The sequence below is a fragment of the Panthera pardus genome, unplaced genomic scaffold (genome assembly GCF_024362965.1).
Source record: "Panthera pardus isolate Hobbes unplaced genomic scaffold, ASM2436296v1 HiC_scaffold_19, whole genome shotgun sequence".
In the NCBI taxonomy this organism is placed as follows: domain Eukaryota; kingdom Metazoa; phylum Chordata; class Mammalia; order Carnivora; family Felidae; genus Panthera; species Panthera pardus.
The window spans coordinates 22,712,543-22,735,654 of NW_026526754.1; the positions used below are offsets into that span (position 1 = coordinate 22,712,543).

Below are 23,112 nucleotides of genomic sequence, written 5' to 3' on the forward strand. Positions count from 1 at the left end.
GCCCGAATCCTGAGCTGGGAAGGGGAAGCTTCCAGACTAGAGGTTGGCGCATTCATGCCTCACACACACTTCCTTACCTTGAGATGAGTGTTTTACCTGAATCAATCTCTCTCTCTCCAGGAGTTGAGGAGCCAGAAACAGAAGATTGTTTCCGAGAGGGAGCGACTCCAGGCAGAACTGGATCACTTAAGGAAGTGCCTTGTGTTGCCTGCAATGCACTGGCCTAGGGGTTACTTTAAGGGATATCCTAGGTGACGGTTTCCCTTGTGCTAGGCCGAACCTATAGTATAGAAATATTATCTATTTTATTACCTTGAATATTTAATATTTTTCACTGGGAGGTTTGAAGCTTAAAATTTAACAAAAAGAAAAAAAAAAAGAGAAAAAAAAAAGAGAATGTGCCATGCATGAAGCAGAGGACTCCAGGCCCCAGAAGAACGAACCCGCCTTGACTTCAATGCAACGGAATCACCTTTGTCATTCAGCGAGCAACCGACTAGGACGCCCATCGTTCTTTTTGTTTGGTCTTTTCTTTTCTTTTTAAAGGTGGTTTTCTTCTTCCCCCACGCCGTTATTTTCTAGTCTGAAAGTGAAGGCTCCCTTACCAACACTAAAACTGTATCCTTGAGGGCCCCTGGGTGCGGAAGAATGGATCAGACCGACTGTGTTGGGTTTCTGGTGTGGCCACGCGGCTCCCCGCCTCCTCGAGCCCCCCCCCCTCCCCCCCGTCCCGGGGTCGGCCTCGCTCCTCCCCAGGACGGAGACCGGCTTCGGCAGAAGGAAGGTGGGGTGCATTTTCCTGGTAAAGGGCTTGTTTGTCACTTGTCTGCAAAATTCTCTTCGAAGCAACAGGTCCTAGGAGCCCACAAAGCACCAATACCGAAGCCTCACCCACAGGCTTTTCCCCGGAAAAGCTCTTATCTAAAGTGCATCACCCAACTGAAGGTACCTTTTTATTACTCGGTGGGGGAAAATGTACAGAGCTCTATGTATACATACGTTCACACCCACGAAATTGTTACTGCGGTGGGTTGTGTTTTCATACAAACGTAAATTTTGAGAGAAAAGTCAAAGGTGCTTCAGCCTTGTACTGTGTATATATATTAAAAAAAAAAACAAAGTTTTGTATGTTTTTATTACTTTAATTATTGTTATAAAAAGCCTGCCATTTTTAAATATGTGGTTTGGGGGGATTTTTGTTTGTTTGTTTTCCTGTTTGGGGGTTCTGTTTGTTTTTTTGCTTTTGTTTTCCTGGGCAAAAAAACTTGCTTTTAGTGTTTGTACTGCTGCTGGTCAGGACATTAAACTATTGAAGTGTTTTTAACAATTAAAGAAGAAGAAAAGTAAAAGAGCTTACCACTGGCGCCTATGCGATCACTTCATTTTTGAGTTGCACCAGAAAGTGACGTAGAAAGCCATGTGTTGTTCCTTCTTACCTCCTCCTGTCCCCTCCCCCTGGCTCTGGAGCGCAGACAGAACCAGTTGCTACTGTGGAGGGGCTCGGCCCCCGGCGGGCAGAGGCCGCCCGGTGCCGCCGAGCGCGCCCGCGGCTCTGCCGGAAGAACCTGTCAGGAAGGGAGCGAGTTCTGTGATAGGATTCTAAGGTGTCTTACAGCAGTCTGAGAACAGGTGCAAAGTAGAAACTTTAGAAGCTTTATTTAGATGCAAAGCTTTGTAAAAGCCTAAAAGTAGGTAAACCATGTCTGAGCTGAACTTCCCCTCCTTTCGAACTTACTGTCCTGAGCACAGCAGCGGCTAGAAACCGGGGAAGCCCTCTCTCTCCTCGCAAAGCAGTGTTTCCTTCTCGGCCCCGTTCCAGCTCATCCAGGCGGGGTCTCCTCTCGCCCGAATGGGCCCAGACCCGAGGCCCAAGCAGCCAGGGGCGGGTCCGTCGGGGGTGGGGGTGGAGGCAAGAACCTCGATGGCCGCTGTCCCTTTCACCCTGGGTCAGGGACAGGCTGGCCAACCTTCAGGAAGGCTACTCACTGCGCTCGGTGGCCGCGCCCTCGGCACCAGACCTTAGCTGTGCAGAACAGCTTGCTGGCAGATGGCATTGTGTTGCTTTATCTGTTCCCACACAGTTTGCTTTGTATGTCTGCCAAGAATCTTCTAGTTATTAGCAAACTCAGACAAAAAGTGCCGCCAGTATTATCAGCAGTCAACGAGCCCCTTCCTCTCCACAAAAACGACTCGAGAACGCAGGCCTGTGCTGCGGGCCTCCCCTCCCCTGCCAAGACACTGGGAGACCAACTCGTTCCACAGGTGGGGACAGGTGTTGAGAGGGGGCTCTGCTGCTAGCGGTCAGGGGACGAGATGACCGAATTGCTCCCGAGTCGGCTGGCTCGTTCCGGTCTGAAAGAGCAAGCTCAAGGGCTCCACCTCAGCACCCCGCTCCCCGCCCTCCCCCGGCCCCAGAAAAGGGCTGGACACCCCTGCTAAGCAGCTTGGGGAGGGCTTGAGGAAACAGCCCCCGCCCCGCCCCTCACCATCCGAGGGGAGCCCCCTGTTGGGGTGCTGTTACAGGTCGAGGGCCACGCCCACGGGGGGCGGTCACCACCCAGGGGTGGGTGCAGCTAGAAGGGCTCCGCTCCCTGCCGCTGGAGACTAACCGCCTCCCCTGCCTTCCAGCTTCGGTCCCTCCTCCTCCCCGCACTCCCACCTCTCAGTAGAAAGACAATCAGAATACAGACCAGTAAGGCAGCACGAAGAAACTAAGGAAGGGAAGAAAGCAGGGGTGCACCACGAGGAGCTGGCTTTCCCGTCCGGTGGCTAGTTTTCGTTTTCAGAGGGTTTGGAAACAACAGCACCACCTCTCTTCAGTTTGGGCTTGAAAATGGACAAATGCGTGATCCTTGTCCGCTATTTCACGTTGAGTTTAAAAGACAGAGTTGAGAAGTACGCCAGATCTGCTCTAGAACTCATTACGTAACTCGGGTCAGTATTTTCGTGGAGACCCCCGTCTTTCACGACCTTGTGTCTTCCTGCCGCCCCTGCGAGACCGGGCTGCCGTCCGTCCTCAAGGGGACTGCACTCCGCTTGTGAGGGTCCTCTTCCAAAGTGGGGTCCTGGGGTTCTGCATTTAATCCCATCATTAGAAACGAACTTGGCGCTTACGACCTGATCCTTTGAAAACGTTGTTTCCTCTAATTAGAGCCAAAGGGACATAAAATCATGACCTCCGTCCATTATCTCAGATAAGTGACCAAGACAGGACTTAACAGGATTTTTTTTTTCTACAGAATATAGGCTAAACACTTCATTGGCATTCACATTCTAATAGATTACATCCTTAAGGAAATTCCAAGAATACTTAGAGGAGCCCGCGCTCTCGCAGCGGAGGATCCTAGTCCAAGAAGGTCTGTACGTGGAATGGGTTTTCCTCCAGTAGCTCGATAAGGCTGCCGAATCTCAAAAATCAGGCGCCCCCTTTCCCCTCTGAGCGGTCTTCAAAGTAGAAAATTCCAGGGATCCACCACAAGATGGAGATGGTCGGCACAAGCCAATTCTGTAACTCTCGGCCACTTAGCAGCGGAAATATCCCGCACCCCACGGAAGCCAGTACCTGACTTCTCCCGTCTCACAGTAGCCAGTCCCAACCTGTTGATCCAGCACTTAACTTAGACTCCTTCATTCTGCCTTGACCTGAGGAAGGCCACGCTGATTGGTTGTGTTACTTTGTATGTGGCCTGTGCTCACTTGCTAGAACAGTAAAACCAGTACAGGGGAGGGAGGAGGGATGCCTCGGTCACTCTGGGGGCAGTTTAGATGCTGTGAAATTAAACCTGTTCTAAGTGTACTTGTTTGAATTAATTGTATTGTAATATTATTTGTTGAATGTAGTAATTAGGTATTTATGAATATATTGCTGTAATTTCTGACAACATCCAAAAAAATAAAATCTTCCTAAATCATGTTAAGAGGCAAATCTTTTGTATGTCCTAATAGGGCCAAAAAAAAAAAAAAAAAAAACAAAACAAAACAACCCAGCAGCCCAGCCATCTAGCTTTAGAGGTAAAATGTGAAGACAGGTTTTAAAAGAAAGGTATTAAGGGGTGAGGTCTGAGCTCTGCAGGACTCCTGGCTCTCCCCAGTACCGTGCGGTTTCATTCCAGAAGAGTCCCCAGATGAAAAGGCAAGTCCTGTCATCCGAAAGCAACCCTCTACACTGTCCCCTTAAATGACAGAGAGCAGTCTGCTCCGTGTCTGGCCCTTCAGTGCTCAGATAACAACCATTGGCTGTTTGTCGGAGGACAGCTGGGGAGCGATCTGGAACGGAGAAACAGTGCTTGAGTCACATCAGGTGAGTCTGGGCTTTGAACACTAAAGGGCAAACACCAGAAGCCCTTCTTTCTGCTCAGCTGATCACGCGTGTAAAAGTGATCACTCCGAAAAGCCCGAGGGAGAGCAGGCTCCTGACCGTGCTACTATCAAAAGCCAGCTGGGTGCAGAACCTTCTATCCCTTGTATGCCTCCAAAGCATCATCTCTCCCCTCAAGGTAAGGTAATTTCTAGAGCGATTCTAAACCGCAATTGAAAGGTATTTCTCCTCGGAAAAGAAATGATCCTTCCTTGAGACACTGCCTCCAGCAAAGTCTCTCCTCTCCATCAAGGGCAGCAGCACAGGCCCTCCCAGAACAATGCCTGGAGCCTCGTCACGTGCCCCAGAGCACACAATCCATTTTTCCCACGCTTTCCTTTCTTTAAGTTCTTAGTTCATGAATCTCCTTGTGAAAAGTCTGCAGGGTCACCACAAGTCAAGTCCCTGCAGAACCTTTACTCCTTCCTTTGTCCCATCTCCAGCTTACTTACTTGGCCTTTCCCAGGCCCCGGCCTGTTCTTCATTCTGTTCTCCTAAGGCCTTTTCTTCCCATACGGGCCATGTCTTGCAAATCTATGTCTGGGTTCATCTTTTTTTTGTATAATCAATCCAAGGAATCCTAAATCATGCCAAGGCCACATGTCCTGCCACCTCCAGAATGGCTTCTGAGTCCAAAGATGACTCCTGGTGTGGTCTTGTACGTTTTTTTAACTTGGAGAGCTTACGTGCATGCACGCACACACACATCCAAGCGGCAGAGAGAATCCCGAGCAGGCCCCATGCTGTTAGCGTGGAGGGCCACGCGGGGCTCAGACCCACAAACCAGGAGATCATGTCCTGAGTCAGACGCTTAAGGTACTGAACCACCCAGGCGCCCCCCTGGCTTTCCTCCTGATAAGCAGCCCTGCACCTTAACCAGAAGTACCCAAGAGAACAGTCTGAAGATTACCCCTGATCTCCATTTGATCAGTCAGGCCATTTCAGCCATGGGACTTGCTCCCTTGGTAGTAATGCAGAAGAAAACCCCAGTTCAAGAATTGGGCGGATTCCATCTTTATTGGGCTCAGATGGTCAACTGTGTCCTTCTCTGTGAGCAAACTCAAGGAGAGGCTAAGTTTAGCCCAAGAGATCAGCGTTGGTCAAGAAAGGAAAGTCCTAGGCCACATCGCCACTCCTACTGTATCCTACTCTAAAACACAAAACATCACCGAATGCTCACCCACACGACAACCACCCGGGAGGCCGGAGGCTCTGCTAGGAAAGATCACATGTTTCGCCAAAGCTGCTTTCTTCCCCCCATAAGAGAACAGCTGGCTCCCAGAGACAGATGTGGAATTCAAGTGTCTCGATGACTGAGCACGAACCTGTTGCTTTCCACCAATGTCACGAACCCATTCCTGGTTTTGGTACACAGTTTCTCAGGCGTTTAAAAACGGTTCTAGAACACTCCAGAAATAAGAGTGCCCCTACCACGTCTCGGGCACGCACACATACCACCTGGCACGCCTCCGGCCGGCCTTTCTTTACAAATCCAGGTCTTTCTCTAGAAGTCTTGCGACTGGACGCTCTCCGAAGGTTGCAGGTTGGTACGGAGTTTGTACATGTGATTGAGCGCCTGTGTGAGGAAAGCCCCGCTGGTGTTGATTTCCATCAAGGTCAGGTTATCCAGCTAAAACGCAAGAGAAAACCGACTGGGTTGGTTGGGGAGTGTTTGATTTGAGAAAATGTAAAATCTACTGAGAGGGGGCGTCCCCCCGCCCCGCCCCCACCGCGCCCACCTTGGCATGGGCCTCCTGCTGCCGCACGAAGCTGTCCGCAGACACCCGCAGTTTGGCAATGCGAGTATCCCACACATCCTTGATCAGGGTCCGGATCTCATCCGCTTTCGGGATGTTGTCTGAAGCGCTGAGGGAAGGAAATGTGAAAAAAATCACATTGGTAGACTACAGACGGCAACGTCTGGGGAGAAGCGGCCTTTGCTTTTTAAGCAGGCTCCACACCCAAACGGGGAGCTCAAACTCACCACCCGCACCACCCACTGAACCAGCCAGGTGCCCTTCCGGGTAGAAGTGGCTGCTTAAAGACTGCTGCTCGGGCTCAGGGAAACACGAGCCGTTATAAATACAAAATGCGTTTCCCTTTGTTTTCAGCTTAAAGAGGTAAACGTTTCTGCCAGGTAAGCTGGGTGCCAAGCAAATTCAGCCACGATCCATCCGCACAAAGTTACTCGTGCTCATGTCAGCTGCCCCGCGGCAGGCCGCAGCGCGAGACCTTCGGAGAGTAAGCTAGAAGTCGGACATCCTCTGTCTCAGGGTAACGGAGTGTTCTGTGCCGCAGAGGTTCCACCTTGAATGAGGTTGCTTCACGGGCTGGCTCAAAGGTCATGACTTCTATGCTCACGCCTCCTCGCTTATCCAAGGGCTTACAACCCACCAGGGGAAGACAACAGCCCTGTGCCGGCCACTGGGCTCGCACCACAAAGCAGTTCTGGCCTCCCCAAAGCTCTGAAGGCTAGGGACGGTCCCAGTCCACAGAGAAAACAAGTACGCTTACAGAAACCGAAGAAGAAGCTGCACATTAGCATAAACCCGGCAAACCTATATACAGTGAATTCTGGGTAAAAGTTTGGAGTCGGCAAGGGTCAGTGTGACGGCCGTCCCGTTGGGAGCTAGATTGTCAACGAACCTTTGAAGGAGAAGACAAAAGAGAAGACGAAAGCAGAGGCCAACACCATCCGCCACCAGGCATGCTGGGAAAGCTGCAAGTAGCTTGTGATCAGCAGTGGAGAATCAGAGGTACAGAATCTACACAGTGGATTGGATTGAAGACCCAAACATTTGGATCTGACGCTCCGAATAGCAGGTTAAGGAACAAAGGACCCCAGCCACTTTGTTAACTGAACTGCAGAACAAAGGTAAAATTAGGGCCCCTGGCCGAATGAGTCACAAAGAATTCTCAAACAAGAGTTTCGATAGGAACCGCATACGTAAGACACTGAACTTCAGAAACTAAACATGTTGGGGCACTGGGGCGGCTCAGTCGGTCGAGCATCCGACTCTTGATTTTGGCTCAGGTCACGATCTCGTGCTGCGTGCGATCGAGCACGGCGCCTGCTTGGAATCCTCTCTCCCCCTCTCTCTGGCCCTCCCCTGCTCGTGCTGGCTCAAAAAATAAAGAAACAAAAAAACAAAACAAAAACTAAAGATGAGCAGGCCCCCGCCTCGGCGTCCATATTTTCCCTTCCGAGTCACCTTCTCTGCTGCCCCACGAGGCTCTCAGATCTGTCGGACACCCTCCCGGGGCCTCTGCGGCCCCAGAATGACAGCCCGGGCTCCCCTACCCTTCACACCTGCCCCAACAGCTCTGCTTCCCCAAACGTAACAGGTCCCTGCCTCCTACCCACAGCGTCCTCTCCTCTCGTCAACTGTCCCTCGTTTTTCAAGCCAAGGATCCCTTCTCTGGCACCAGCAGGCGGCTGCATCCCGGCATAATGGGAACGGCACTCCTCAGGCTGCCGGTCAACAGGCTCACACCGCTCGCCCACTGACTGGGTGTGTGAGCAGGGGACAGGCAGAGAGGAGAGCGAGACAAAGAATGCCACACCCCAACGTGGGGCTCGAACTCACCAACTGTGAGATTATGACCTGAGCCAAAATCAAGACGTGGACGCTTAACTGACTGAGCCACCCAGGCGCCCCACGCTTTTGTTATTTATTTAATTTTTTTGTTTTCAGAGAGCAAGCACGCAAAGGGGGGGGGGGGGGGGGAAGGGACGGTGGAGGAGGGGGAGAGAGAGAGAGAAACTTAGGCCCCATGCTCAGCACCGGGCCCAACAGGGCCCAACTGAGCCACCCAGGTTCCCCCCATTTTGTAGATCACATTCTAGTAAAACTCATCCACGCTTGCCTGCCCCCCTCTACTGACGTCATTCGTTCATTCAACAAACGTGTGCACCAGGCACCGTACTAGTGCAAATTAGTCCCTACCCATTCCCACTAGCACTGGGGTGGGGGTGGCACCCCGTCAGGCTAAACCGAAGGAGGGAGCAGAGAATAGAGGGACCTACTGGACACAGGGAACACAGTACGGAAGCCCCGAGGACCCTGGTACTTGTACAGAAGTGAGAGGCCGACGTGGGAATCAGAGGGAAGAAGGCGTAAGAGCCGTGAGAGAAGGCAGGAGGAGCCCAGGCTAGGCGGCGCTTTGCAAGCCGTAATCGGGACATCGGCCCAAACCCTGGACAGGCTCCAAGGAACAGGGGAGTCACAAGCCGCTCCGTCTTTAAAAGACTACTCTGGGGCGCCTGGGGGGCTCAGTCGGCGAAGCGTCCGACTCTTGATGTCGGCTCAGGTCACGATCTCCTAGCTGTGAGATCAAGCCCCGTGTCAGGTTCCTTGCCCGGCATGGAGCCTCCGTAAGATTCTGTCCCTGCCTCTGCCCCTCTTCCCAGCTGATTCACTCGCTCGCTCGGGGAAAAAAAAAAAAAAAGTTTTCCTCTAGAACAACCAAAAAGCAGCAGCCAACGGGGAGCCAGAACTGGACACAGGGAAACAAGAAGTGACCGCACCACAGGTTTTGCCACTAGCGGGCTTTCATTACAGGTAGGGTTCCGAGCGAGCGCGAGCCCTCTGGCCTTTCCTGCGGAGGCCGTGCGAGAACTCCTGCGCACAAAGACCGAGGGGTAAAGCTTCACTCATAGAGCCCAGCTATGGCTAAGAATAAAGGCCGGAGAGGACAATGGAGGCTCACACGTGGGTCCAAGGCCAAGTGACAGAGAGCCGAGGGATTGCCTAGGAGAGGGAGGGGTGGGAAGAGGAAAGGGAAAAGGAGGGAGCCCAGGCAAGGGTGCGTGCACACACACGCCTCCCGGATTACCGACCCGAGGAACCGGGTGGCCAGGGACGCCGCTGACCCCAGAGGTGAACGTGCGACAGGATAGGAGGGACAGGCCAGGGGAGGAGAATCACGAGTCGTATCCCACAGGTGGCCTCTAAGAAGGGAAACGTACTTACTGATTTAACAGGAGTTTGGTAAGTTCCATGTAGTAAGGGCTAGGCATAGGGGTAAAAGTTTCTTCCTTTCGCTCGTGATCCCTAATCTTCTCCAACTTTTCTGAAATTTAGAAGAGTATACGTTTTACCATCACCACACCCAGCGTATTTTTTAAGCCTCTTCCAAATGAACCAAATGTCTCTACTACCTATTCGATTAACTACCAAAAACGTGAAGAAGAAGAAAACACTTTTTGGAATCACACACCAGTCACCAGATGGTTCAGGGTCTATTTCCCCCAATATTTCTCTTATGGAAGGCGGTAGATTTCCTTCACCGTTGCTGCTTTGGCCCCGCAGGGTCTATTACTGAAGAAAGGACGTCAGAGTTCTTAGGGAAAGAGCACAGCGTCCTGCCTTTGATGCACAAAGGGACCGGCTGCTGGAGAAACTTACTTAGGCGTCTTCCAGAAGAGCAAGCCGGCTCTACACCGCGGCCACTGTGGCCGGGGCGGGGGGCGGGATGAGGACACCGGAGGGCTGAACGCTCGAAGCTGAAGTCACTCGGTGGAGCCCAGTCCCCATCTCCCTGTCTCACTGGTCTGAGAAAGTCCTGAACCTGAACTGGCCGCTGTTGCTAAAGGACACACACACACACACACACACACACACACACACACAACTATGCTGGGGGGGTCTCGCTCTCAGTGGTGGCCCCCATTCTCCCCTGGTGCCATACTGCAGCCCAAAGTTCGAGCCTCACACTGGGTGTAAACATTCTCCCGACAGCACCTACCAAACCATCTTTCCAAGTTAAACTTCCTTTCTTCGACCACTCGGGGGGGTGTCTATTCTACCCCTCCACCAACACAGCTCACCAAGACCCCCACGGCCTCTGCTCAGCCAAACCCAATGGTTCCGTCTGTCCTCACATCTGACAAAGATCAAACCTCCCCATGCTCTGAGGACTCTTGTCTCGCGGATTCTTCCAGGCCTTCCTGACCTCTCTCTCTTAACACTGGGATATAGAGCTCAGTCCCCTGACCCCTCCGCCACCCAAACCACATCCCATGTGGCTTCATCCTGCCTCATTTAAATACCATCTAAACACTCCTGATGACCTCCTCATTCATATCCCCCCATCTCCCCTTCCCAAGCTCCCTGACCAAAGACTCCTGCTCACATGATTTCTACCTGGATGTCCAATAGGCACCTCCAGTGTAACACGGTCAGACCCCGACTCCTGGTCCGCACCCCAGCCCTCGCGCTCCTGCAGTCTCCCCCAGCTCAGGGAACAGCACCTCCGTAGCCTTCTGTAGTTCAGGCCAGCAACCCTGGCAACCGTTTTTTTTTGTTGTTGTTTTTAAGTTTACTTATTTATTTTGAGAGAGAGAGGGAATCCAAGAGGCTCCATACTGGCAGCACAGAGACCGAGGCAGGGCTTGAACTCATGAACCGTGAGATCAAGACCTGAGCCGAAATCAAGAATCTGACGCTTACTTAACCAACTGAGCCACCCAGGCACCCCCGCCCTGGCATCCATTCTTAACTCTCCTCTCAGATCCAACAGCCCGTCCTTCAGCAAATCCTGTGGATTCTTCCTTCAAAATACACCTAGGGCCACCTGGGTGGCTCAGTCAGTTGAGCGTCCAGCTCTTGATTTGATTTGGGCTCAGATCATGGCACAGTTTGTGGCTCTGAGCCCTGAACAGGGCTCTGCGCTGACAGCGTGGAGCCTGTTTGGGATTCTCTCGCCCCCTCCCTCTCTGCCCCTCCCCTGCTCACACGCTCTCTCTCAAAATAAACAAACTCAAATACGCCTCGACTCCAACCCCGTCTGCCCACCTCCAGTATCTAAATCAGTATGAAACACCTCTGTTCAAACTCTGCAACGAATCGAAAAGACTGACATCACCCAACGGCGGCCAGGATGCGGAACAGTGGGAGCTCGCCTACACTTCTGGCGGGATAAGTGACAGCCCGACCCCTCTGGAGGGCTGGCTGACAGTTTTTTACAAAGTTAAGCACAGTCTGCCCTGTGACCTGGCAATCTGCCACTCTCGGTATTTACCCAAGAGAATTAGAAACGTATATCCACAAAAAGACTTGGACAGGAATGTTCATGAGAGCCTCATTAGCAATGGCCCAAAATGGGAAAGGATCCAAACATCCGCCAACAGAACAATGGGTGACCGAACCGGAGTACTCTACCGTGAATGCAACACTGCTCGGCAACACAAGAATGACGTAATGGCATGTGCAACAGCCTTAAATAAGAGAACTCAACACCTACCAGGTGATTCCGTTTAAAGGACACCCAAGAGCAGGTAGGACTCCGCTACAGCCGCGGAATCCGAAGGCGGCCCGCTCCCGGGCAGAGCCTACTGACCAGTGCTGTTTCACTACTACTCACCCCAGTGTGGCCTCGGCCAGTGAAAAAGCTCGGGTTAACGCCCTCCACACCTTCTCTGGCCCTGACGGGCCTGCGACAAGACAGCCTCTGCCCCTGTCACCTTGGGTCTGGATGGACCCAAACTGCCAGAACAGGAGGTAGCACTAACAGAGCCAGACCTGGCAGCGTTCCCTGCTTTGGGAAGAGCCCCTCAGCAGAAGGAACTGGGGGCTTCCCTTTGTTGCAGACGCACCAGGGCCGCCAGCCCCCACCTTTAGGACCGGAAGGAGAAGATGCCCACAGTCTTTCCGGAAGTGTACTTGAGAATGGCTGGCTCCAAGGGTCCTTGCTTCTAGGAGGGAGGTGCCCCCGGGGGATTCCCAATTGGCAGGGGATGATCAAAGTCACTCAGAGGCCGTTCAAATCCCGTATGGACCCCCATTCCAAATAAAATGAACGTTCTTTGCTAGAATGAGCCGCTTTTGTCTCAGGTAGGAAAAAGACCGCAAAGGCTCAGGATGAAGCCTGTCTGCAGTGTTGTATCTCATTTTCTTTTTTACCGAGGCATAATTAACGCACCATACAACTCATCCATTTAAAATGTACCATTCGACAGTTTTTAGTATGTTCGGAGTTGGGTGTGATCTTTGGGTTTTTTTTTTCACTAGCATCACGTGTTCAAGGTTCATTCAGCTGTAGCATAACATGTACTTCATTCCTTTATGTGGCCAAATAATATTCCCTTGTTTGGGATGATGCATCGTTTGCGTGCACGCTGTACCAGGTAAGATGACTCTGGGCCACATGCAAGCCTATAGAAGTATCTTCTAAGTAAACCGTATCCCTGATGTGGGGCTGCAACTCGTGACCCCAAGATCACACGTTGCATACGGAACCAGCCAGGGGCCCCGACAGAGTTATTTTTTTAAAAGTCCCAAGAAATGCCCCTTCAACCTCATACGATAGTTTTAAATGTAAAGCAAGTTGAGGGGCACCTGGGTGGCTCAGTCGGTTGAGCGGCCGACCTCGGCTCGGGGCACGTTCACACGGTTCGTGAGTTCAAGCCCCGCGTCGGGTCTGTGCCGACGGCTCAGAGTGCGGAGCCTGCTTCAGATTTTGTGTTTCCGTCTCTCTCTGCCCCTCCCCTGCTCATGCCCTGTCTCTCACTCTCTCTCAAAAATAAATTTAAAAAAATGTGACAGCGTGACATTGGTAACAGCCATGAGCGAGCTCTGCCAGGTGAGTCTCCAAGCACTCATTAACTTCAGCTGATCAGCGGCTGGTGGCCTGCGTGGAAGGGGCCCCCTGCTTCCACCCGAAGGGCGGGGGTCACCCCAGCTCTGCTGCACCCACATGCTTACCCACATCCATCCACTCAGGAGGAATCAGCCGACACTTCTGTCTTTGTTTCAGGTTAATCGCCAACCACAGAGGCACCTCCACCGGTAAGCCGGGGTTAAAAGGCCCCAGGTCCCCCTACCAAAAGAAAATCGAGCCCCCAGTAAGACAAAACAGGGCAACGAGCGTCACCGGACCCCACTGCTGTCCAGCGAGAGAAAGGGCGCCGCACAAGCCGAAACCCAAAGAAATCTAAAAGCCCAGCTGCGAACACAGACCCAGGGAGGCCGCTCCAAGCGAGGGAGCACAACTGGGCTCACCTGCGCACACCTGGCCAGCCCACCGGGGCCGGTTTCCGGGAGGACGACGGGGAACAGCTGAGGGGCCGGGCCCAGCCCGCGGACTTGGTCTCTCCGGGCCCAGACTCACAACGTCGCCCCATCTGTTCGTCCCCTCGTCTCCTCGGCGTCCCTCGCCCTCCGTTCCCCCCTCTCGTATTCCGACCCCCCCCCTTACTCCCCCCGGCCACTCAGGGTTCCCCCACGACCACTCGGCGTCCTCCCACCCTGTACTCCCCCCCCCGCCACTCGGCGTCCCCCCACCCTGTACTCCCCCCCCCGCCACTCGGCGTCCCCCCACCCTGTACTCCCCCCTCCCAGCGACCACTCGGCGTCCCCCCACTCCGTACTCCCACCCCCCGCCACTCGGCGTCCCCCCTCCCCCCGTACTTCCCCCGCCCCCGCCACTCGGCGTCCCCCCACCCTGTACTCCCCCCTCCCAGCGACCACTCGGCGTCCCCCCCCCGTACTCCCCCCGCCCCCGCCACTCGGCGTCCCCTATCCCGTACTCTCCCGGCCACTCGGGGTCCGCACCCGTACTCCACCCCCCACCCCCGTACTCCTCCCCACCACTCCGCGAACTGGAGGCCAGGCGTCCGCAGAAGCTCCGACACTAGGGCCTTTCTCAGGAGCTGGGGTCTCAGGCAAATGCCCGGCCCAGCCCTTACCCCGATGAGGTAGATCTTGTCCAGGCTGAAGTTTGGGATAATGGTAACCAGCTCCTTCTCAGCCAAAAACTCCACTTCAGCCGCGTCCATGCTGGCGCCTCCCGCAGCCCTACAAGGTCCAGGGAAGCGCGGAAGCCTCAGCTTTCCCGCCACCGCGCGGGGCCCGGCCCCCGGCCGGAACGAGCATCGGCAACCAATAGCAAAGCGGCGCTCTCCCCTGAGCGGCGGGAGGCGGGGACCGCGGCCGCTTCGAGCCTACGGATTGGCGAGGGTCAACTAGGCTGAGAGCAGACCACGCCCCCCGGCTGCGGGCCGCGTCCCCAAGCCGCGGGCCCCGGCCCCGCCCCTCAAGCGTCGCCGTCCCGCCCCTCTCACGCCCCAACCCCGCCCCTCCCGCGGCCCGGCACCGCCCCTCTTATGGCGTGACCATGCTCCTCTCGCGGCCCGACCCCGCCCCTCCCTGATTGACCCCGCCCCCGGCCCCGCCCCTCTGACGGCCCGGCCCACCCCCTCCCGCGGGGCGGCCCCGTACCTTTCGAGACCAGGCCCCGCCCCCTCACGTCCCGCGTCGACGTCCTCTCCCTCCTTCCGCGTCCCGGCCCCGCCCCTCTCCCGGCTCCTCCCCGCCCCGCCCGCGCCGCGGCCACACCCCCTCCCGCGACCCGAAGCGTCCAGACCCCGCCCCCTTCTCACTCCTCTCTCGGGCTGTGCCCCTGGTTCTGCCCGTCCTGCTGCTCAGCTGTCACCATGCTTCCGTGTCCATTCACCTGTCCCGGACGCCTACTCGCCAACACTCTGATTCAAACTGTGGGTGGAGTTCGGGGGACGTCTACATTGGGTCCCGCACAGGGCCAGGAGTAAATGCATTTATTATTAGGCCACGGCGTGACCTGGCTGGACAGACGGCGCCGGGGCCCCAGCGGAGTGAAGGAAAGCCTAGTTCTCTTAACTTCACAGCCTTCTGTCCTGTCTTTACATGTTGGTCAGAACCTATAAAAATGCGCATTCCTCCACCCGACCCGCATGTTCCAGCTCAGAAAGTTCGGGAAGAGGCTCAGAGTTCGTACGTGGGCAAGGACCCCAGGCGACTTTCCTGAAGGCTGCCGCACAGTCCCTCCACGCGGCGAGCTTTTGTAACACCTGATAGTGGTTCTCACACTCTTCTGTGTCAGAATCCCCTAGAAGGTGTCGACGTGCACACTTGTAGAAAACTGAATGTTAACCAGGGCCAGGAAAGCTTGCTGGGAGGTGAAGCTGCTGGTTGCAGGCTAGAAGGGACAGGCAGTGGGCTGCATTTGAACCCTGGATCACTAGGCCCTGGAGACGGGCGGATTCCAGTGTTGTGAATGCGACAGGAAAGCTGCCCCACCCCAGGTAGCCCCATGTTTTCCTCCCTAGCCCCCCTGAAACTTGCGCCATGCACCTGCCTCCTGTAGAGTTGCCAGAGAGATGAAGTAAGGCCATAATTAAGTTCTGCCCACCCACATGGCCTAGAAAGCTATGTCTGCTGTTTATCTGCTTTGGAAAATCTCCTTCATTGTATGCCATTTATTAAGACAAACACTTTCAAAGCCTGGCTGTCTCAGTCTGTGGAGCAGGTGACTGTTTTTTTTTTTCTTTTTGGGGGGGCAGGGGGCTCTGGCCCCCGCCTCTTTTTTTTAAGTAATCTCTACACCCAGCATGGGTCTCGAACTCATGACCTTGAGATCAAGAGTCAGATGTTCTACCAACTGAGCCAGCCAGGCACCGCAGAGGGAGCTATTCTTGATCGTGGGGTCCTGAGTTAGAGCCCCTCATTGAGCGTGGAGATTTTTTGAAGGAAATAAAAGGGGGGGGGGGGAATAAATAAAAGGTCCCTCTGGATGCTGTGCGACGGAAGGCAAGTGACTACTTTGAACCTCAGTCTCTTCATCTGCAGACGAGGTAGGAATGAGAAGAACCCTGGGATGTTTGGGGAGCGGGGGGGGAGCTGCAAGCCACCTGGTCCCTCCTGAAATAGAAGCTCCCTCAGGCATCTGCAGAGGGTGTATGCCAGCTTGTCTGGGTTTTGACTGATAGGGGAATGTTTTCTTGACTGGCAAATATTTGTGCTCCACAGTTGGCGAGGCTTCCCTCCCTGATTTTCACAGCCTGGAAAAGAGCAAAGGAAAAGAGCTGGTGGGAAAGCTGAGGTTCAGAGAGACCACGCACGGCGGGACGAGTGGAAAAGCTAGCAGAGCCCGGGGGCCACATCACCTGAGTCTCCTTGTCCTCGTCTGTCGAACAGGGGCAGGGCTGCCCTTACCTCACCGGGCTGTTGAGAGAACAAGATGAGACGGCGAGCATTACACACTGCGAAAATGATGACATCTTCGAGTCTCAAACAGGAGCATACGTCGGGGTCACCTGGCCGGGGGGGGGGGGCGGTTAAATGTGTTTCCATACCCAGAAGCATGACTCATAACAGTTGAGAGGTGGAAGCCACTCAAATGTCCTTCAACCGAGGGACAGAGGAACGAAACATAGTCTGTACATACTGTGGAATATTATTCAGCCACAGACAGGAATGAGGAACTGACTTGTCTACAATGGGGATGAACCTTGAATTCATTATGCCACGTGAAAACAGCCAGTTACAGGGACGCCTGGGTGGCTGAGTCGGTTGAGCGTTGGACTCTTGAGTTTTGGCTCAGGTCAGGATCTCATGATCGTCCTGCTTAATTAAGATTCTCCCTCTCCCTCTTCCTCTGCCTCTCACCCGCTCGCCCTTTCGTGCTCTCTCAAAATAATAACAAGATAATAATAATTAAAATGAAAATAAAATGCCTTCCCTAAGCTCCAGATGTAGACTGATTCAGTGACCATACACCTTACTGTGCAGAAGAATTCCAAACGATGTCTATAGAGACTCTGCCCTCAAGAAGGTAGATACAGGAGGGGCACCTGGGTGGCTCAGTCGGTTAAATGTCTGACCCGGCTCAGGTCATGCTCTCGCGGTTCGTGGGTTCGAGCCCCACGTCGGGCTCTGTGCTGACAGCTCACAGCCTGGAGCCTGCTTCGGATTCTGTGTCTCCCTCTCTCTGCCTCTTCCCCACTCACCCTCTGTCTCTCTCTCTCTCAAACATAAATAAACAGTAAAAAAAAAAAAAAAAAAAAAAAAAACTATCAAATTCTTCAAAAACAGAGTCTAAAAAACTGTCACAGAGTGGAGAAGCCTAAGGAGACTTCACTCAATGTCACTTGGGGTCCTGGAACAGAAAAAGGCCATTAGGGAAAACCTGAGCAAACGTGAGTAGGAGTGGACTTTAGTTAATAACAGTATATCAGGAAACAAGTGCTGGTGAGGACGTGGAGAGAGGGGAACGTCTTCCGCTGCTGGTGGGAATGCAAACTGGTGCAGCCGCTCTGGAAAACAGTGTGGAAGGTCCTCAAAGATGAAAAATAGAGCTACCCTACGATCCAGTAATTCTAATGCTGGGTATATATCTAAAGAACGCAAAAACACTAATCAAAAAGATACATGCATTCCCATGTTTATTATAGCATTATCTATAATAGCCAAACTATGGGAGCAGCCCAAGTGTCCACCAACCGATAAGTGGATAAAGAAGATATGGTGTATATATACAATGGAATATTACTCAGCCATAAAAAGGATGCAGTCTTGCCATTTACAACGACATGGATGGAGCTAGAGAGTATAATAAGTGAAATAGGTCAGAGAAAGACAAATAGCATATGATTTCACTCATACGTAGAATTTAAGAAATCAAACAAATGAAGAAAGGAGAAAAAGAGAGGCAAACCAAGAAACAGGCTCTTTTTTTTAATGTTTATTTATTTTTGAGAGAGCTAGAGAGACAGAGTGTGAGCAGGGGAGGGGCAGAGAGAGGGAGACGCAGAATCTGAAGCAGGCTCAGGCTCCGAGCCACCGGCACAGAGCCCAATGCAGGGCTCGAACTCACAAACCATGAGATCGGGACCTGAGCTGAAGTCGGCCGCTTAACCGACTGAGCCACCCAGTCTCCCCGAGAAACAGGCTCTTAAGGACAGAGAACACACTGATGGTGACCGGAGGGGAGGTGGGTGGGAGATGGGGGAAATAGGCGATGGGGATTCAGGAGGGCACCTGTCCCGATCAGCACCGGGTTGTGTGAAAGGTGTTGAATCACTCGACTGGACACCTGAAACTCATAAACGCTGCACATTAACTAACTGGAAATAAACCTTGCACCTAAAAAAATAAAAAATAAAAAATAATAGTGTATCAAAATTGGTTCGTTAATTTTGAGAAACGGATCAGAGTAGGGCAGGGGGAACTAGGCGGGCACTCTATGGGAATCCCCCATAGGATTTTTGCAACCTTTCTGGAAATCTAAAGCTATTCTAGAAAAAAAAAAGAAAAAAGAAAAGAAAGAAAAGTTTCTTGAAAACCATCTTGGGGCACCTGGCTGGCTCAGTTGGTGGAGCATGTGACTCTGGGTTTGGGGGGGGGGTCATGAATTCAAGCCCCCAGGCTGGGTAGAGGGACTACTTAAAAAAAAAGAAATCTCTCCTTTAGGGGCTCCCCCAGGCATCTAAACACCCCTGGAATTGAACCTGTTGCCTCCTTCAGGATAGTCAGGGCTACAATACCTTCGGTTACGTTAGAATTCAGCCCGGCAGAATGGCACTCAGAAAATGAGTCAGCATCTTGGACTTGGGACCTTAAGGCAGCGGACAAGTGTCCTGGAGCTGCCCCCTCCAGTAAGGCAGCCACTTAGCCCCATGTGGAAACTGGACATTTGCAGTATGAGCCACAGACTCGGGCCCGGGGTCCTCTGAAGGGTCAGGCGGCCTTGCGTCTGACGTTGGGCCCGCGACCCGCCGAGGCACCCCCCGCAGGTGATTCTTGGGCCGAGCGTGTTTGGGAAGCACCTGCGGCCCATCTGTGCAAAGCGTGTTCATTCAATCCTTGATTAATTTACCTTGAAGTCTGAATCCCGGCCACGTGAGGGCGATTTTCTTCTAGGGAGGGGAGCGGCCCAGCACGGTGACGAGTTGCCCTGCAGAGTGGAGGAGGTCGGGGAGGCACCACCTGCTTGTACAGGGGAATCACCTGCCCTATGCCCAGGCCGCACCTGGACTGAAGGAGTCACCACCTCTGGGGCATGGCCCCGCCGAGGCTAAAGGCCCCTGAGTTGATAAACGGACTCCAGGCTCGTTCCTGTGGCCTCTGGGGGAAGCTGTGACTCACACAGGAGGGGGCTGGAATTATAGTCGCGGCTGCAAAAGGGAAATGCAGACTGGAAAACACCTTCATTCCCTGGTCTCGGCTGAAACAAGTCTTTAGATAGCTCAGAGCAGGGGCCTGATGATAGGGCAGGATGGCTTCCCTAATGGGGACGGGCCACCCAGCTGAGCCCCAGGAGCCTGAGAGCCATGGCTCCCACGTGGGGGGGGCTGTCTCCCCTCCAGGGGCTCCAGGGTGAGGGTGATAACAGGACCTTCTGGCCAGCCGTGACTCTGACCGACAGGTTCAGCTGACCGGCTCCAGCCGTGGCCCACTCTGAACGTCACCACCTCCCAGAGCCACCGCGGGGCTTGGGGGAGGATGACACGAGTGATGCTCAGAGGTGACGGCTCCTACTCTAGGCGGGAGTGGCCTCCTCAGGACAGCCCTCGAGGCACCAGTCTCCCTGCTGAGTGTGCAGCAGAGGCCGGCTCTCCAGGGCCCGCTGGGTGAGCTGAGGACGGGATCCTGAGCTCAACGAAGGGCCTTCGGAGGGATGTAGGTTGGGGCGTGACAAGAACAGACTCACGTCTTAGGACAGAGCTGCTGTGGACGCAGCGGGCATGGGAGGCTGAAGCAGAAGTCCAGGTGAGCCGTGGCAATGGCCTGGCCTAGGGCAGCGGGGGGGTGGGGTGGGGGTGAGGGGCGGCAAGAGTAGGGACCGGCTAAAAACAGAGCTCAGAGAGTACCTGCCGATCCAGAAAAGCCCTGCAGCACAGGTGGCCAAGGCGGTTCCATCCACCTGTGGCTCCAGGCAGCCGCCCTTCCCCGGAGGCGCCGCGACCTTCCCCCTCCAGGCAGGCCTCCAGGGTTTGGCGGGGGAGGGGGGGGGGGGGGGAGCCGTCCTGCCAGCCGCTGAAGCACATCACGGCTGAGCCGGGCGCTCTCAAATGGCTCCGACATGGTGCGAATACACTCTTGTCTTTCTGCCATCTGCTGCTGTCATTAAAAAATTACATTTCCATCTGTTTTCACGCTTTTCTCCCCTCCCAGCCTCCCCTCCCGGAGGCATGCAGCATGCAGCGTGAGTCCCTAGTCAGGGGCCGGGACGTTCCCTCCCCTCCCGGAAGCTGGGAACTTCTCCGGGACACGCCCGGGTTAGGGGTGACAGGCTCTCTCGGTGGCCAGAGCCCTTCATGCCCCTCTGTTTCCTCTCCATTCGCCACTTAACCGCCACCCTGCTCCACCCCCCAGCGACACACACTTGGGGGGGAGCCATTTACAAAGCGTTTTTATTGTTGGTTTTAATCGGTATGCACCACTCTGGCATCACAAATAAATGAAAAATAAACTACAGACATTAGTACCCATTTCCCCCAGGATGTGTTTAGCGAAGAAGAGAATCAGGAAGTGAGAATCGGGGAGCCATGCTTTGGGATCAACTAAGTCATCATTCTAGACCAGCTCCAGAGAGACACCCACTCCCCACCTAAATATAAGCACCCCCCCCACCACCACCTCCCGCCTTTAATTGAAAGAGGACTTCGGCTGCCTCCATTCTGACCTCAAACTGTTTTTTGTTTTGTTTTCTGAAGGTTTTATTCTGGGGGGCGCCTGTGTGGCTCAGTAGGCTGAGCCTCTGACTTTTTTTTTTTTTTTTTTAACTTTTGAGAGAGGGGGAGAGAGAGAGAATCACAAGCAGGTTCCATGCTGTCAGCACACAGCCCGATGCAGGGCTTGAACTCACAAACTGTGAGATCATGACCTGAGCCAAAATTGAGAGTCGGGTGCTTAACCGACTGAGCCACTCAGGCACCCCCCGACTGTTTTTTTTAATGATTACTTATTTATTTTGAGAGAGAGAGAGAGAGCGCATAAGCAGGGGAGGGGCAGAAAGAGAGGGAGAGAGAATCCCAAGCAGGCTTCTCTCAGTCATTACAGAGCCCGACACGGGGCTCAATCCCACGAACCATGAGATCACGACCCGAGTCAAAATCAAGAGTTGGTCACTTAACTGACTGAGCCACCCAGGTGCCCCTGAGTGTCTCTTTTTTTTTTTTTTTAACTTTTATTTATTATTGAGAGATAGAGAGAGACAGAGCATGAGCAGGGGAGGGGCAGAGAGAGGGGGAGACACAGAATGCGAAGCAGGCTCCAGGCTCTGAGCTGTCAGCACAGAGCCCAATGCAGGGCTCGAACTCACAAACTGTGAGATCTACCAACTGTGAGATCACGACCTGAGCCCAAGTCGGACACTCAACCGACTGAGCCACCCAGGTGCCCCAAAAAGATTTTATTTCTTAACTTATCTCTACGCCGAACGTGGGGCTCGAACTCACGACCCTGAGATCGAGAGCCGCACGCCCCACCAGCTGAGCCAGCCAGGTGCCCCTGACCTCAAGCTTGCTGCTTTGGGTTCTTTCCAGCTCCTCTCTCCGCTCAGGCAGAAGACCCTGAGGGCAGAGCATCCTGTGATGGGAACAGAAGCTGTCCCCTCAAGTGATAAGCCCATCAGCCCTGACAGCCCGCAAGACCTCTCGTGACTGACCCCAGACAGTGGTGCGTTTGACTTGACTGCCTACCTGCACGCACCCACCCACCTTTGCCCCACACTTTCCTGAGATAAACTGGAAGTATTTTCGGCACTTTGGAGAGTCTTTGAGCCGCTGGTCCGCTGTCTTCCCAGTGTCGGCCTCAGAGGAATAAATCCCTTTCCTGTCTCTGCCTCTGGATTTTGTCAGCGACCGGCGGCCAGACTTGGCCTGTCGGGGACCGCTGGAGTCCGGTGCTCGGGCACCCCTAGGCCCCGGCTACACAACGGAGGGTCAGGTCCACACAGAACTGAACAACTGCACAAGGTTGTGACCACACAGGTGGGCCTGGTGGCTCTTCTCAAACACAGCTTTGCAAACATCAGCATTATTGGGCACCTCCTGGAGGACTTTTTGGATCCTGGGCCACACGTTATTATTCTAGGTTCTGCGTGTTCGTACGTTTAAACTCCCCCCACCCCCAAACCTAGCTACTACCCCTGCTTGAAGGTCAAGGACACTGAGGCTCCTAGAGGTGAAGTCACTTGCTGAAGGTCGCCCAGGGACAGACTGGGACTCAGGCTGGGAAGCAGGAATACACGATCACAGTCACCGAATCCATCCCAGACTTCCCAAAACATAATCCGCATTGGAAGGAGATCCCTGCTCAAGGATCCCTACTCAAGACAGCACACTCAAGTTCGAGAAACACTAGTGTAGACCAGAACGTTCCTCAGGGATGCCTCACCGACACCACCAAGGGGACAAGGGCACGGAAGGCGGGGGGTGATAGTGCGCAACTCCCATCCGCAGGGAATGAGGGGTGCTCCCCGACGTGTGAACTCCCCGGCCCTGGCAGCTGACCTTGAGAGCCCCCAGCTCACCTGCCTCTGTTCCAGAGAAAGCCTTGGAAAGAACCGGGCAGGTGGGGACACCGGGGTGGCTGAGTTGGGGCCCCACATTGGGCTCCACCCTAACAGCACAGAGCCTGCTTGGGATTCTCTCTGCCTCCTTCTCTGCCCCTTCCCCGCTCGTGTGTGTGTGTGTGTGTGTGTGTGTGTGTGTGTGTGTGTGTGTGTGTGTGCGCGCGCGCGCGCACATGTGCTCTCTTGCTCTCAAAATAAATAAACTTAAAAAAAAAGAAGGGGCGTCTGGGTGGCTCAGTCGGTTGAGCATCCGACTGGCTCAGCCCATGATCTCGCGGTTTGTGAGATCGAGCCCCGGGGTCGGGCTCGGTGCCCTCAGTGCAGAGCCTGCTTCGGGTCCTGTCGCCCTCTCTCTGCCCCTCCCCTGCTTGCACTCTCTTAAAATAAATATTAAAAAACAAAAAGAATGGGTCAGATGC

At 54.0% G+C, this 23,112-nt stretch overlaps 2 protein-coding genes across 8 annotated transcripts in view; one reads left to right on the forward strand and one right to left on the reverse strand.

The window, feature by feature from the left end:
• The window catches only part of GSE1 (Gse1 coiled-coil protein), a 387,729-nt gene extending 383,818 nt beyond the window's left edge, over positions 1-3,911 (forward strand). For all 7 annotated transcript variants that reach the window (XM_053906718.1, XM_053906723.1, XM_053906720.1 and 4 more), the window contains one exon: positions 121-3,911. In XM_053906718.1, the coding sequence (XP_053762693.1) occupies positions 121-255 (135 nt within the window). In that variant the 3' untranslated portion in view covers positions 256-3,911. The remainder of the gene's footprint in view (positions 1-120) is intronic.
• A 1,444-nt stretch (positions 3,912-5,355) lies between these two features.
• GINS2 (GINS complex subunit 2) lies at positions 5,356-14,269 on the reverse strand. Its single transcript, XM_019413009.2, has 5 exons — positions 14,046-14,269; positions 13,063-13,177; positions 9,331-9,430; positions 6,097-6,223; positions 5,356-5,987 (listed from the first exon to the last, which is right to left on the reverse strand). Exons 1-5 carry the CDS (start codon positions 14,133-14,135, stop codon positions 5,862-5,864), a joined length of 558 nt encoding a protein of 185 aa, XP_019268554.1. The 5' UTR covers positions 14,136-14,269; the 3' UTR covers positions 5,356-5,861.
• Between the last annotated feature and the right edge of the window lie 8,843 nt (positions 14,270-23,112).